Below are 17,505 nucleotides of genomic sequence, written 5' to 3' on the forward strand. Positions count from 1 at the left end.
ACATCTGGAGGACATGCATATCCAGAGATGCGTATCCCAATGATGTACCGTTTCAGCTTCTGACAAGGGGGAATTTCCTTACAAATGCCTGGTTCCGATGGAAAGACTATATGAAACCATGTTGTCTGATAGAACCGCATTCTCCAGCAAACTGACAGGCACTGTCATTACGGGTGCAGAAGCATGTGGTGAATGTTTGGCAGGAATTCAGTATCACTGATTTAGGGGAATATGCAAAATTATTCATGATCACCGATGTACGCCTGCTCGCAGACGTCTTTGCGAAGTTTCGGACTGTATGTCTGGCCACATAATTTCTGAATTGTGCCTTCTATTTCACTGCACCAGGGCTTTCGTGGAAAGCAATGTTAAGGCAGGACACATGTAGACATCGAACCGTTGACCGTTGTTGACATGTTGCTCTTCTTCAAATGCGGCATTCATGGGGGCGTTGCCAGTGCATGCACAGGTATGCCGTGGCGAATAAGCGGCAAAGCAGCGAGGAGGAGTAGAGGTCATCTGGCGATTTAAGGTGCATCCTTTACGTGGGCGTAAACAACCTTTAGAGGCAAGCCATGCATCAATCTCTGCTGATTGGAGGGTTCTGATAGATGTCTAGAAGGTCAATCGGCAGACTGAAAGAAAAGATCCAGAATGTGGCTGTGGACTCTGTGAAGGGATATGTACTGGAGGCAGTCCTAGAATATCCCTCCCATTTGCATGACGCACACAGTGACTTGCCACTGTGTCCAGAGTGCCTAGTCCAACACAAAGACACAAAAGTTCCATCCCCACAACGCTGGGAAAGAAACGCAGACCCATTCTGCACCACAGAAATCTCCAGCAATGCCTCATGTTGAGTGTGAAATTGGTTAGAATTATCCGTGGTATCTGCTTCGACCAATCACATTGGTTGAAGAAGTACACTGACTTAAACAACGAAATGAGGGCATCTGTCACATGTGATTTCAAGAAAGACTTTTACAAAATAATGAACGGTTCATTTTTTGGGAAAGCGATGGAAAATGTTGGAGTAATACCTTATTTTACCGTTTGGATGGGCATTATGGTGCGAGAGATATGATATGGCGCAAGAGATTTGACCACTAGACCAAATTTCTATTGGGCCACCATCTTCAATTAAGAACTAGTCGCTATGCAGATGGCCAGCGTTTCAGTGCAGTACACAGAGCCTATCTATATCGAAATGTGTGTTCTGGATATCTCCAAACTCCACAAGTACTGCTTTCACTACGAGTTTGCAAAACCAAACTTCGCCAATGCCATATTACTTTATATGGATGCAGACAGTTTCATTTACTGGGTTAAAGGCTTTGATCCAGTTGAAGTTATTAGGTACAATCCCAAAACGTGCAACATGTCTGGGTATGCGGTCGTAAATCCTTATGGAATAACACCTCAAACAAGAAGGTTATCGGGCTAATGAAGACGAGGCGAATGGGTGGCAGATTGTGTTTATGGGGCTCACGGTGAAGATGTTTGCATACTGTGTAGATGCGGGGTGCCACCCAGAGACACGCTAAGGGTGTGCATCATGCAGCGTCATAGGCTATCTCAAAAGAGGCTTAAAAGAGGTGCATTCTCGAGTGTGTTGGCGCTGCACAGCATGTGGTGCGTTAAGTAGTCTTTTTATCGGGCGGCCATGAGGTACATACTGCACTGCAGCTGAAAAGGGCTGTCACTGTCATGACGACAAATGTTTCATCTTTGGGGATAAGATCAGGACCCTACTATTCATTGAGTGTGTGGCTGTGTATTTATTTGAAAGCAGTAGTGTGTGTGTGGCTGCTAGTCCCCGTTTCCCATGCATTGTATAAATTGATTGATCAGAAATTAAAACGCAAATAATGTTCAAAAAAGTGTATACAGAAATAATTCAGAATGTAATTATTAAATGAGAAACATAATAGATAGGTTCTTCTTTCCTAGTTTTAGTATAAATATTATCTCTGTACCTGATAGGAATGTACATAAGCCTTCAGAAAAAAATACTTTATTGTGAAAAAAAGTTATTGTTAATGAATCATAAGGATTGAAAATATTGTTAACAAACCAAAAATGTTGTTAATAATTGTATTACACAGAAATATTAATAATATACCTCAATTTCACGTGTTAAATCATTATTATTATTATTATTATTATTATTATTATTTCATTCCCCTTTATTACAGCTGAACTATAGAGAGAGTAAAGTATGGTTGTCAAACCTGATGGCCCTATCCCCATGGTGTTTAGCAAAAGAATGAAGCCACCAACCCAAGTGCTCTAGTTATAAAAGGAGGAGGAGTTGGAGATTGAATCCCATTGGTCCAGGGTTGAAATTCATTTTCCCTCCTGGAGATCACATGATCAGCTCTCAGAAGTCCTTATCTAAACCAGTAATAACTGGGTCTTGGCTAGAACCTGCAGTATCATAAATCATTCTTATCCCCAACCAACAAGACAATTGCCCAACAACTCGCTTAGAGGGGAGGGTGGTCATAAATCATTCTTTTGTACTCGTATATAGGCCTAGATGAGAAGGGAGAGGGGCATACGTAATTCTGACGTTGGGGGAAGCAGATAATTAATCATTGGCGCCAGAACCCAAAGTTCAGCATGCTAACTTGTTCATTACAGCACGTGCTACAAAAACAGGGCAAAGAATGGTCTTGAATAGACGCGATTATAAGCTGCCAATAAAAATCTATAATGGTATTGCGAGACTAATTTAACTGCTGGTACCAACAGCACAAGCAGTAAATCCAGTGCAGTGAGGATTACTTCGCAAAATGTCAGGAGCTTTTGGCGCTGTAATTTCACTAGTTATTGAAAATGCTTATATTACAAATCTTGAAGAGAATGTTAATAACAGTTCTATACAATTTTCTGTAGCCTGTGGAAGTACGACTTGCATTAGATTCCAGATTGCGTGTGCCGGAATTGTCAGCAGTAATGAAAAGTAAGTAAAGTTGTGTGGCATGAATGGAAGGGATACTCTAAAGGGAAGTTAGAGACACCTAATTGGAAAGATTTTCCTTTCCTTCCCGTACACTAGCACCTATCTTTAAGTAAGTATGGCAACTATACGCGTAAGTGTATTTACGAAGTGTAGGTGACTGTGATGGGCGTGTGTGTGTGTGTGTGTGTGTGTGTGTGTGTGTGTAGTGTAGTATAGGATCGGATCATGTTTGTGTTGGAGATGATGAGAGAAGGGATCAGGTGGAACCCATTGCCGGAACATTGCCTACTCCTCTGGAAATGCACCAAAGGAGGCCTCCGAGCCTAACTTTCTTATCCGACAGTTAGATCACCGTCAACAGTGTCACGTGCCCTCACTTCATGAGACACTACAGAGATGTTTTCAATTTCATCCAGGATATTGATGTAAAGAGTGGTGTTCAGGGACATCACGCCACCACCTCTCTTGTTTTCTCTGCTATAGAGGCAAAGGGAAAACTGTCAGCAGCGTACTGCGAACTCGGATGGTCGACCATGAAAGGCTTGGACACGTCTGATGGTGCCAAATTTTGGTGATCAGACGGGAACCAGTGTATCCGCTTCGGCACGTCCGTTGACAATAATAATAATAATAATAATAATAATAATAATAATAATTATTATTATTATTATTATTATATATCTGGCGAGCGCTTCACGTCATACTGGGAATATGTCCACTTACCTTACAATCACGGAAGGAACCAGGTTTGAACTGGTCTGAGTGGAGGGACTACTGCCACGTTCAGAGTATCATAGGAGTGCAGGCCACAGGCCCAAAGTAAGTAAGAAATCACTTTCTCTTTCGCTGACAGAAAAGGTGGGATGACGGCGAAAAGTGCAGATGCATCTACAAAATCCTCCAAACCGTAAAAAAGATCTTGTGTGTTGGGCATCTGAACATGAGGGCTGAACCCACTTTCTGATTGTCTACAATCCATATACCATGTATTCACACCGAATCGGAAGGGAGGAAACTGACGAATGTGCCTGCCCAAAAGAACTCATTTCAGAGGACTCTATCTGGAAAATCTCTTTATGTTGAGGCGGACAATTGCTGATGGATAACAACTAACTCAGAATAAACACCGGATGTCAAGATATTCTGTATCTCGAGTCAGCCTGGAACAACTAAATAACTGACACGGAGTTCGGTAAAGCTTGAGAGGCATATTATTATCTGAGTCACTTTTCTCTACTGTACTACTCCAATAGCGACGCCACTGGAGTACTGGTCTGTGCACCCAGGAAACCAAGAGGCTGGAATGACGAGATCGTCTTCCAGCGAATGCTTACTTCTGATATGAAAACGTGACTTAAGACTTGAGTTATGTCACGTGCAACCAGAAGAAGAGCGTGCAGACACTAACTGATATCCACGCAGAAATGGACGAAGTCAAAAACACAATCTTGGCACAATATCTTATGTAGGGTCCACAAAGCTGAAGGGGATACCCATGGGCCAGGACGCTTTTAAGAGACTGTTGGCAACCGTTGATGCGAAAACTGTTCTTAAGTATCCAATATTGATTAATTTAGCATAGTGGGGATAGACAGATCTGCGAATACCAGGCATAATAGTAGTAGGAATAATAATAATGGAGGTAAACAGTTGTAAACATAGTAGTAGTAGTAATGGTGATGGTGACAGTGGTAGTAATAGCACTAGTAACGGTAATATTTGTTTATTTGTAACCGTAAAGCTGTTAGTATTTAAAGTGCTGTCAATATAAATACAATTGTAGCGTGAAAATTGAGCCTGTTTGAGAATACTAGAAGCTATGAGGCAGGATAGATAAAGCGTAGGTTTCATCTTGCTGTACACTCATTGCAGTAAAATGTATAACACTGTATCGTGTCTGCGAAAGCACAAGATCATAACGAGTGCTCGACAGTGGACAAGGACGCCATAACATAATTTACGTGCACTCTCTGTCTCTTGTATAGTAGCATAGTATCTCTTCTGACCCAAACACACCAACAATCTCAGTTCGTCGTTTAGTTGGTAGCATACCCTCACTGCACAACATTTACATTGAAGTATTAACGCCGGCCGGAGTGGCCGTGCGGTTCTAGGCGCTACAGTCTGGAGCTGAGCGACCGCTGCGTCGCAGGTTCGAATACTGCCTCGGGCATGGATGTGTGTGCTGTTCTTAGGTCACTTAGGTTTAATTAGTTCTAAGTTCTAGGTGACTGATGATCTCAGAAGTTAAGTCGCATAGTGCTCAGAACCATTTGAAGTATTAACAAAGGCGACAAGGCCTGGGGAGCTGTGTGATGAGGAGGTCTGTGTGAGCTTATTGGATGACAGCATGAAGAGTGGGCATGCACATGGTTACCCTATGATACATATACACTGATATAGCAGTTGCTTTAAGATGTATAGTGAGAGGGAGAAGTTTTGTACACAAATGGCCACTCCCTACTGAGGCCACCCTAGCTATACTCCTTATAACTCTTGGCCACGTTATTTTAAATGAGTATCTATCTGCCGGTTGGAACGACGTGGTGAGGTGTATTGCAGGCATATGCAGCGTTTGTGTGAAAGGGTTTTAAGAATTAAATTTGCGGCGCTGGTGTGTGGAACCAGCTTTTAGGAAGATTAAGCCTAAGACTTTGGAGATGAGCACTTTTTCGGCGTCTGTCAATTAGGTGTAACTAATGCAAAATATTTTCAAAATAACACCGGGTCTAGTCAGTATCCCCTGAAGCCACAATATACTCACTGAGAAAGGAACACTACAAGCTTTTCTTGAGACTGAACCAGCATGAAATGTTTGTATTAGCAGTGCTGCAACAATTTGATGTGTTATTTGTGCTCCATATACTGTCTAAAAATGTTCGTTCTTGTCCTTTTACAGCATACATGACGTATTATGATTTCAAACAATTGATGAACTATATGAAAAAAAAGTAAATGAGTTAGAAACTACGGCGTGCACACACTTTATTCAACATTTAAATGTCAGTACAGTTATTCCAATTCAGATTATCACATGTTCAACATGCTTGCCATCATTGGCGATGATGAGGCGCAGACGAGTAGCGAAATTCTGCATGATCTGCTGAAGTGTCGGAACATCGATGCTGTCGATGACCTCCTGAATGGCTGTTTTCAGCTCAGCAATGGTTTTAGGGTTATTGCTGTACATCTTGTCTTTAATATGATCTGGAGAATATGGTGACCAATCGAGGCGCATTCCAGTGGTCTCTGGGTACCCCAGAGCCAGAATGCGGTCCCCAAAGAGCTCCTCCAGGACATCAAACACTCTCGTGGTTCGATGGGGTCGAGCTCCGTCTTGCATGTACCACATGTTGTCGAAATCAGGGTCACTTTGGATAATGGGGATGACATCGTCTTCGAAGACCTTCACGTACCATTCGGTAGTCACCGTGCGATCAAGGAATATCGCATCGATTGTTCCGTGACTGGGCACTGCACACCAAACAGTCACCCGTTCAGGGTGAAGAGACTTCTCGATAGCGAAATCCGAATTCTCAGTCCCCCAAATTCGCCAATTTTGATTATTGACGAACCCAGCCAAATGAAAATGGGCTTCGTCACTAAACCAAACCATACATGTGCATACTAATTCCCATCATGCCCCGGGGCCAACCGTGCAGTTTTAACGTCCTAACGCAAACTGTTCAGAAGTTACGACGATTTTGTTTATATAGTTCAATAATTGTCCCCCTATATATATATGCAGTGAAGGATGATGATCTTACGAAATATAAATTCATCAATGGGATAATAATGGAATAAATCATCTGTGGAATTAGGAAGAATTTTATTTCACAGTCTTTGTAATTTTGGTCTATGTAAAAAGATAAAAAAAGAAACTTCTTTAAACTGAAATGAAATTGACTACTGTGAATGTATCTTGTTTCAGGCCGAGTATAGGTCGGAAAGAGAAGGACAAGGAGAAGGAGAAAGCGAAGGAGGAGGAGAAAGAGAAAGACAAGGACAAAGAACGACCGCTGGGCGAGACGCCGGCGGCGCCCATCGCATCACCGGAAGCCGTGAGTAGTCAATATTTTTCTATCCTTAGCTCAAGTTGTAATGAGGCATCTCATCTCTCAGAAAATCGTTCTTCTGCAAAAACCAGAAACATCGTCCGAATGACAGTCAGCTCCCGCCTTGTTACATTTTAATTACCAAACCTGAGAAATACGATTGTTGAAAATAGTTCGACCTGCACCTCTAAAAGGTGTCTTGCAGTCGGTTGATCCGTGAGACAAAGCGACAAAATTATAAAAAGAAAGATCTTTACGTATGGGGGCGAATTTTGAGCTTTCTTTTATACATTATCCAAAAAAAAAAGGCAATTGAAAGAGACACGCGATTGGGTTCCAACATTAAACCAGATGTTGACTTGCAGAGAAACAATGTTGGTACAGGACAGCATCAAGTTTCTTTTGAGTTTTTTGCGGGTTCTGAGTTTAGTAATAGTATACTGTATACTCAAATCGCGCAAAAAACGTAACTAGTTTAAAGCAGTGTGTTGATATTTTAATGGATCTTTTTATTCACTAGTACCCCGTTATTGTTCTCCTGGCAAGAATTTGGTGGAAATGGGTTACCATTAACTTAATCTCCAACTTTAAGGTTGTCTGATCTTTTGGAAACGGGCTACTGAACTTAATGTAACAATCCGAACGAAATATCACCGTCACATACTCTCACTAGATCAATTTGGAATATTTGATGTTTATCCATGGACTTCAACACAATCTGAACAGAAACTGTTAGTCTCCTACATCTCTTGTCTTTGTGTGCTAAACAGTGGTAATGCAAATATCTCCCATCATCTCAAATCAAACCGGCTACCGCTGGGTCATTTGACATGATCACATTATGTGTTTTCGATAGGTATAATAAAAATAATGGAACATAGGGAAAGAGAGAGACTTTCATTTAGAAGAAAAGATCTCTTGATACCCATCACAGGACATACTCAAGACAATATAGGACATTGGAGTCTGTAATGGTCGCCTGGTCATAGATATTGCTAATAGCTTTAATCGCACTATTTCACTCCCATTTATGGAGCTTGTTAGCACTTGATGTTAGGTTGGCGCCATTAAAATGCATTGTAGTAATCACTGCTGCTTGCTGGATCGCTGCTGTGTCTCGATGTTGATGCTGGCTCTAAATCTGGTTGTCTAGGGTTAAAAACATGAGGTCCCGTGTTTTTTTATGTGCTTTTGATGATAAAGAACGAGCGAAACCAACAAATACGTAAACTTCAAATATTTATTACTCTGGTGGCCATCTTAATTCCACTGTCCACCAAAGACCATGACACAACACAAAGTAGTACTTCCATTACATGTTCTTTGCATTGTTTATCCACCTCAAACAATAACACACAAACACACTTTACCAAAGTGACATTCCGACTGCCTCTTCGACCCTCCTTGCTGCTTGTATTTATAACATTGTCAAAGGACTACTAAAAAGAGATATAGTTTATAAGTCACATGTACATCTGTTATCCTAATTTGTGCAGAAAAGTTATTAATTTGCATCGAGTGACATAAGTTAACATGTTATTAAAATGACAGACAGATTTGTTGACTTGACAGAATAATTCTTTGTTACAAAAAGGCCGTTTTTTAGAAGTTTGTCAATTGACTTCTCTAATTTGCGTAAATAAGTAAATAACATGAATTATTAAGAATTACATTGGTTTTCGTCTAAAATAGGATTGATTTCGTGAATACTGAGTGAAAACGCTCCTAGTGAACAAATAGGTTTCACTGGGTGATTTTTACTTAAGGAGATCCAAAATACCTAAGTTGGCCACTATTTTTCGTACTTCATATTAATTATTTAAGATGAACTTAGTGTTTTTACATGATGACATTTGCTGTATCAGTGATCAAGTGATATAAACTTTTGTGTGGGTCAGTTACTCAGTATAATTTAATGGGTTGACTGTTTATGGAGACATGTTATGCAATCATTGTTAACATACACAATACCTTTGCTATAATCATAAATACTCGTTAAACTGGTTGAATTTGGAGGGTATCGCATACTTCGGTAAAGTAAAGCCTTTAATATGTTCCGTTACAAGTCGCATCCATGGAATCATCTCTCCTGGTGAGCACTCTAAAGTGTGCAACTGAAGCAGAAACCGTTAATAAGTTTGCATAAGGAACTATATACATCACCTGTATAATACTGAACGGATCTGGAGGGAATACGCTGTCACCTTATAATACGTCATTTAAGATGTTTCGAGATTTCTTGCGAAATATACTTGTTTATTCATCAACGCAACTTCTTCAAGGCTATATCAAATAACGAACGTTAACACACTGTACATCTGTTGAGTGACTGGGGTTGTCCTTTCGCAGAACAAGCTAAGCTCGTTCTTAGAAATAAAACCGGGCGTGTCGTTCGAAGGAAAAATTACGTAATAGAAACGAAGAAATTGAAATGTAATACGTAATTTTAATGCCGTTTGCGTTGTACAATGCAGTGTAGCAGTGGAATTTACCACATTGTCGTGTTGGAGTCCTGAAAGCAACAGCTGCCCGGAATATATTCTGCGCTACAACGAGTCAATAGCACTGCAGAAAATAGTACTTCGTTATGTTTCCATCTCACCATTTATTCGGGAAAAAATGGCGATGAAGGTGATCTGGAATACTCATACAGTAAGGATGGATAGAGCAGGGGACGCTGCGTAGCCACGGCCCCGTCAGCTGATGGCAAGACCGCATTCCTCTAGGGAAAGATAGACTAACAGTGCAAGGCCGGAACTCGGGAGTAGGGCGACCATTCCAGGCAAAAACAAAAGCACCATTCTAACGTCAGACAATGCCACGCTGACACGATCGTAATCTCCAAGAGGCGAACTTGCTGTTCAGCAACAAACTGTGACCACATTTCCACAAAACACTGAAGAAATAATCAAAGATCTATAAATGGGAGACGTGTCAGTTATAGACTGTGCATATTCATACCAAAACGATGGAGACATGAACAAGAGTAGATGGGCAGTGGGCATACGATGACAGTTTTCAAGGCCACTGATAAGTGATAAGATAAGGCTCGCGGGGTATCATGTTATACCTCAGACAATTGTGCGAGATACATTAGTTCTCATCCTCCTTCCTCCTCCCGTTGCGGGCTTTCTGACCTGTCCACACAATTGACGCAATTGTATGTGATGCACTGAAGGTCTCCTCCCAGCCCCCGTCACCCCTACCCCCGTTCTCTGTGGAGCAACAGGACTCAAGCTCCCACTCCCCCACTTCACCCTTTCATTACTTGGGCAAATGAGTACGCCTTGCCATTCTTGTTCTGCGCAGTGTTGTGGAAGGATCATCATAAAGGGTCACCAGAGACCCGTCACCGCTCCCAAGTAGAGTGAAATGTCACAGTGCAAGGTTTCTCGTCTGTTCTGACTCTCTCAGTGCGCTACAAGCTGTCCACCAAATGTATCCGGTAGACAGGTTGATTCAGTTCATCCATGACTCCGTTGAGCGGCTCAAGCACCCTGGCAAGAAAGCAATCTTTTGCTTGGTACCTGGACACGTTGGAATACAGCGAAACGACATAGCTGACAAAGCAGTCGAAGAAGCATGTCGGGATAGTGTCTGTATGGTTGAAGATGCTGAAAACAAACTGCCGTCAATCATATCGACCGAACAGGCATGGCGGACTTCATCCCAACCTTACCTACGGAAGGAAGTTCTGCTCACCAGGCTACACAGACAACATAGCCCTTTAACGCATGAGTTTCTCCTCCGGCGGGAGGATAAACCACCCTGTGAAATTTGTGGTGTGCCATTTCCACTTCATGATTTTTTTTGTTGTGGTTGTCCTCAGGGCAGCCCTTGGTTGGAGATCTGCCTTAATTCTCGGCAGTACTGACACTAGTGTTACAGGGATGTTGAAATTTTGTGAACTTTCATCCATAAAGTGCTGGGAAGGTGGGGAGGGGGGGGGGGCAAGACTTTAAAGTATTTTAAACCATTCCGTATGCGCACACTCCACTGCAGAGCGAAAAATTCATTCTGAAAAAAATGGTTCAAATGGCTCTGAGCACTATGGGACTCAACTGGTGAGGTCATTAGTCCCCTAGAACTTAGAACTAGTTAAACCTAACGAACCTAAGGACATCACAAACATCCATGCCCGAGGCAGGATTCGAACCTGCGACCGTAGCGGTCTTGCGGTTCCAGACTGCAGCGCCTTTAACCGCACGGCCACTTCGGCCGGCAATTCATTGTGAAAATAAAACTCGTGTTACAAAACAAATGTACATCACCCCTAAATGTTTTGTCCTCTTGAGAGAAATACAGTAAAGTCTTCACGACATATTCTGTAAAATCTTTGTAAATATTAACAAAATTTGTAAAGTAAGACACTTTGACAATACAATGCGTGACTGTGAGATGGCTGAGTTACTGTCATTTAACAAAGTCATAGCGAAGTCTGTAAGTACTCCGACCACCCATTGCTATCTACAAATTTGGAACACTTTTTTACAATTTTATCGATTTCCTCCCAGTTTTGAAGACTGCCAACCATCCCATGATAAACAAATACCACATGGCCCAAAACACACAACTACATTACAAGAAACTCGCCCCTGCATTATTAGTTTGTGTCATCACTATAAAATTGCATTAGGAAGATGGGGTGTGCCACTATGGGATTATAAAACTTGTAGAATAACCATGGAAAAATGGTAAGTATGCACACACATCACGAATCGTATACTTTAAACAATTACCGCCACCACCTCTGGCACTGTACTTTATTTAAAACAAAACTAAGAAAAAAGTGAAGAGGCAGACAAGTATGATCATCGCAGGTCACCATGCCACGATGAAGATAATCAGCGCCGCAAGAGGCGGCCACTACTGACACTGCCAGTCTCACGAATCCCTTCAACCGACCCAGAGAGCACTCCTGCTACTGCCACCGGATAATGCGAGCCGCACGCAAGGGAGATGTCTGCAGGCTACGCAAGACTTCACACCGCCTTTGCTAACCCCAGGCCACAAATGAGGGACCTCCACCTGCCCGCTCAGCCCAGGCAGCCATCACTGTGCCAACCTCCCGCCCGTCTCCTCACCACATTATAGAAAGGATAGAGAAATGCACTTAATTTAAACAAAACAGACTAAAAACGTAAATGTAATAATGTCTGACCTGGTAGCTGGTACTGCTATGAGGTCAAGCACTCAGCAAGGTGCCTCCCACCCACGTGATTAACCGCGATATCAGTAGGCCTGTTGCAACAGGCAGGAGAGATGCCAGCAGTACCTGCATCGACGCACATGTGTGTACGTTTGTTGGCGGAAATCTATGAGCGAATGTGCAGATAATCGACGGATAGAATGTTGCTAACAGTTTAAGCGCCAGATCCTGCACAGAGAACGACTCTAAAAATTTTAATAATTCAGGGATATTATCAGAAATGAAGCGGTATTAACATTTCACATACTAGGCTAGTTAATCTGTTATTATTACGTCAACTGTACTAAAAAATGTTGTTGCACATTGGCAAGACGCTGGTCATCATGGAGCCAATTGGATATAATTTGGCATGGTATCTCTCAGGAGTACATACTACAACTCTATCAATCAATGCCACGTCAAATAACAGCTTCCATAAGAGCTTGATGTGGACCAAAATGTTATTGACTTGTTCAATTTGTGAAGCTCAATCTCTTGAAGAAATGATCCAATTTTTCTCATACTGTAATAATTTGTTTGTCCGTAAATGTACCTCACATCTGAGGATTTCCGTGTCATTCTGATAATTCCTTTTTGGCGTGTCGTTTTCTTGTGTTAGTGTGTATAACACCTTACAATGCTCCACATTAGCATCTGGACACATACTATGGGACATTAATATTGTATTGTATTTCAGTAGAAATGAAGAATGTATTTAAAAAAATAGACTCACGTGTGACAAGTTTCGGACCTACCATTTCGTGGCAGCAATCCAAATTCGAATCCAAATTCGAAAACAGAAAGCAAAAAGAGTCACTATGAAATGGCTGATCTTTGCAGATGATGACCTGGCTATATCAACGAATAACAAAGATGAAGCCAAACTAGGACCTGATAAACTACATGAAATCTCCTGTAAAACCGGACTCCAAATTTCTTATGAAAACACCAAATGAACCGGAAAACTCCCACTGAAAATACGTATGGAAAAATGTTACATGTCACTACTTCAACCCACAATAGTGAACAAAATCGAACAGTGAAACAATATTCAAACTGCAATAGGCGTAAAACCGACATGGAATCACTGCAAGCAAAGAACAATATATCGTAATGCAAAATTGCGACACTGCAACACGGTTATTTGACGAGAAGCCTTGTATGCGGCAGAAACCACAGTAATTAGAGCGATAGCAAAAATTCATGTCATGGAGAAAGAAGAACGAAAAATTCCCAGAAAAATCCATGGCGCTATTGTCCCGCGAGCGCGAGGCGGAACATGAGTCAGACGACCTATAGAGGAATTGTACGAACATACAAACAACATTATAGATAAATTTATGAAAAGACGCCTACAGTTCTGCACACACCTATGTGGATGGATGACAACAGACTAACAAAGAAAATTTTCAACATTGTTAATGCAATCGAGTTAAAGAGCAGTTTGATGAAAGAAACACAAGAAGACCGGCAACAATAAAAATTTTCAGAAGAAGAAATTGAGGACAGTAAACAATGAAAAAAATGTAATAGAAAACAAGAAACTTGAACAAGCCTTAAATGAAAGAAACAAAAGGGAAAGAATGGACAGATGAAAGGAGGAAAAAACGTGGTCAATTCATCAGGACGTTCGGGGATGAAAGGAAAATAATAAAAGGAAGTGAAACTGACTGGCAAAAGTTCACACTCTCTACTAAAGGGGAGCTGCATGCCCTCGGGAGAAATTACGGCTGTAGTTTCCCCTTGCTTTCAGCTGTTCGCAGTACAAGCACAGCAAGACCGTTTTGGTTAATTTTACAAGGCCAGATCAGTCAATAATTCAGACTTGCCCCTGCAACTACTGAAAATGTTGCTGCCCCTCTTCAGGAACCACACATATGTCTGGCCTCTCAACATATACCCCTCCGTTGTGGTTGCACCTACGGTCGGCTATCTGTATCACTGAGGCACGCAAGCCTCGCCACCAATGGCAAGGTCCATGGTTCATGGGGGAGGGGGGTTAACATCGAGTACAGATTTAAGAGTCAGGAAGTCTCTTCTGAAAGTATTTGTTATTTTCATGGAGTGTAGCCATGTATGGTAGTGAAACATGGACGATAAATAATTTAGACAAGAAGAGAGTAGAAGCTTTTGAAATGTGGTGCTACAGAAGAATGCTGACGATTAGATGGGTAGATCACGTAACTAATGAGGACGTACTGAATAGAATTGGGGAGAAGAGGAATCTGTGGTACAACTTGACTAGAAGAAGGGACAGGTTGGTAGGACATGTTCTCGGGAATCAAGGGATCACCAATTTAGTAGTGGAGGGCTGCATGGAGGGTAAAAGTCGTAGAGGGAGACCAAGAATGAATACAATAAGCAGATTCAGAAGGATGTACTCTGCAGTAGGTACTGGGAGATGAAGAAGCTTGCACAGGATAGAGTAGCATGGAGAGCTGCATCAAACCAGTCTCAGGACTGAAGAACACAACAACAACACAACTAAAGGGGAATAATCGAGATCAATAATCCTAGTCACAGCTGTTGCTTCGTGTATGTTATAACAGCTCCCCCCTACAGGTCTGGGGGTTAGAATAGGCCTGAGGTACTCCTGCCTGTCGTACGAGGCGACTAAAAGGAGTTTCACACGTTTTGGCCTTTATGTGATGGTCCCCTGTAGGGTTTGACTTCCATTCTTCAAAACTTTCCCGAAGAGCGAGTTAATTGGGGAAGGGCAACTTACAAGGTGCATCGTGTCCATCGTGCATTGAGAGCTTTAGCCCACTTTCTCGTCGTCGCATTACAGTCCTGCCCACTCTCCATCTGTTGGGCGAGGACACCTTTCTGGGTGTGTTTTTTCCACCATGCACCATGCAGTGTCGATTTCTGCGTCGATGATGACCATGGACTTCTTTGCTCCTCATATCCAGCATGGTAGCACGTCTGTTGTGGTGGAGCCGCCATGTACCCTGTTGGTTGTAGCCCCGTAACCACACAGGGATCGCTCTGCTGATGCCTGCGTCGTTAACTCCCCAGGTATGCCAAGGGGTAGATGCCCATCCCCCTGGGGCATCGGGACTCCCAACAATGGCCATCCTGCCAGGTGGCCTTTGCTGCGGCTGGGGGACGCCTGTGGGGAGGGCCCCTGGTTGGAGTGGGTGGCATCAGGGCGGATGACACGTGATAAAGCGTAGTCCATCATCTCTTGCTGGTGGTGAAACACCAGCAGTCTCTAAGCGATCACGAGCTCAATTCAACACGCAGAAGTATGACCCGAAATCGTTCCCTTCCTGGTCACGCCATGGGAGGTACGTCAGGCTAAGGATGGTAGCCGATCTTATTCGCCCCGGTACCATGTATGTTCTAGAGTTGATGGGAAATCTTTCATGACGATGAAGTCTCAGTTTTTTGTTCAGCATTTAGAGGACAAGTTCGGGTAGATGGAGGGATTGTCCAAAATGAAATCTGGGTCAGTCCTGATCAAAACAGCATCCTCTGCCCAGTCACGGGAGGTACTCGCTTGTGATAAGTTGGGGGATATTTCTGTAACTATCACGCTCCATAAGAGCTTAAATATGGTCCAAGGTATCATATTTCATGGAGACCTTCTTTTGCCGTCCGATGATGAGCTGTGCGCTAATTTAGAGCGGCGAGGTGTATATTTCGCCTGGCGTGTCCACCAGGGCCCTAAGGACAATCAGGTTGCCACTGGTGCCTTCATGTTGGGCTTAGAGGGTGATTCGTTGCCCGAGAAGGTCAAGATGACGGTCTACTGAGGTGATGTAAAGCCCTATATCCTTCCCCCGATGCAGTGTCTGTAAGTGCTGGAAGTTCGGCCATATGTCTTCCCACTGTACTTCTAACGTCACATGCCGAGATTGCGGACGCCCATCACATCCCAATAGTCCATGTGCCCCGCCTCCCATCTGTGTCAACTGCAGAGAGCATCATTCGCCTTGCTCGCCTGACTGCAGGATTCTCCAGAAAGAAAGGAAAATCATGGAGTACTAGACCCCAGACAGACTGACCTACACTGAGGCTAAGAGAAAATTTGAACGCCTGCATCCTGTGCGTGTGACATGGTCTTACGCCGCCGCTACAACAGTTCTGGCACCATCAGCTCCTCCAACCCAGGTCACCTCTCAGAGCCGGAAGACTACACCTGCCCCCTTGATGGCGGGGGGCATTTCCCTACCTGTTACTCCTGCACCACCTACTTTGGGAGCAACACCCCCCCCCCCCCCACCCATTGTGGACGTCTGTCCCCACTTCTAAGCCAGAGAAGCGTAAGCCTTCTTCGGCTTCTGCCGGAGAAGCGTAAGTCTTCTTCGGCTTCTCTTGCTACAAAGGGGTCCCTTGGGTCACTCCCTTCCCAAATTTCTTGTAGTGGGAAAGATGACACCCGCCAGTGGATGAAGAGCCCAAAAGCAGCTGGTCATAGGGCTTCACACACATCCTCAGTCCCGGAGACTGAGCCAGTGAAGTCCTCCCAGCCAGAGAAACCCAAGGAGCAGCGAGAGAAATCCAAAAAGAAAACCCAAAGACCTAGGAAATTGCGGTGGCACCCAAACCACCGCTATCTACAAGCTCTGAAGCTGAGGATGGGATGGAGATTTTGGTGTCCGCTGAGGACCTAGATCTCGCCAGACCCTCAGACACAATGGAAATAGACTGCTCAGCAATAAATCGGTGGCAGCAGGTGCCTCTGAGGCGTGAACTGCCTCATTGAATGTTCCATGCCTTCCCAGTCTCACGATGTCATCCTCCAGTGGAATTGGGGCAGTTTTTTCCACCGCCTGGCTGAGCTACGGCAACTGTTAAGCTTTACACCTGCTATTTGCATTGCTCTCCAGGAAACCTGGTTCCCAGCAATGTGGAACACTGCCCTACAGGGCTATAAGGGATATTACAGGAACTGTAGCGACTATAATAGAGTGTCAGGTGGAGTTTGCGTGTATGTGCTAAACACGGTCTGTAGTGAACAATTGCCCCTTCAAACCGCTCTTGAAGCTGTGGCTGTCAGAATAAGGACGACGAAGGAAATAACTGTCTGCAATGTATATCTTCTAAAAGATGGTGCAGTACCCCTGAATGTATTAGCTGCACTGACTGATTAACTCCCTAAACCTTTCCTACTTCTGGGAGATTTTAATGCCTATAACCCCGTGTGGGGTGGTACCATGCTTACTGACTGAGGCAGGAATGTAGAAACTTTACTGTCGCAATTCGACCTTTGCCTCTTAACTACTGGGGCCGCCACACATTTTAGTGTGGCTCATGGTAGTTACTCGGCCATTGATATATCAATTTGCAGC

At 43.3% G+C, this 17,505-nt stretch overlaps 1 protein-coding gene across 3 annotated transcripts in view; it reads left to right on the plus strand.

The window, feature by feature from the left end:
• LOC126184928 (potassium voltage-gated channel subfamily H member 2-like) overlaps window positions 1-17,505 on the plus strand; it is a 1,246,473-nt gene that overhangs the window by 773,476 nt on the left and 455,492 nt on the right. For all 3 annotated transcript variants that reach the window (XR_007536905.1, XM_049927600.1, XM_049927601.1), the window contains exon 5: window positions 6,897-7,026. Coding sequence is in view for 2 of the 3 variants with exons in the window: in XM_049927600.1 (XP_049783557.1) it covers window positions 6,897-7,026 (130 nt within the window). In the remaining variant the exon portion in view is untranslated. The remainder of the gene's footprint in view (window positions 1-6,896; window positions 7,027-17,505) is intronic.

Source organism: Schistocerca cancellata, chromosome 4 (assembly GCF_023864275.1).
Source record: "Schistocerca cancellata isolate TAMUIC-IGC-003103 chromosome 4, iqSchCanc2.1, whole genome shotgun sequence".
NCBI classification, from domain to species: Eukaryota; Metazoa; Arthropoda; class Insecta; order Orthoptera; family Acrididae; genus Schistocerca; species Schistocerca cancellata.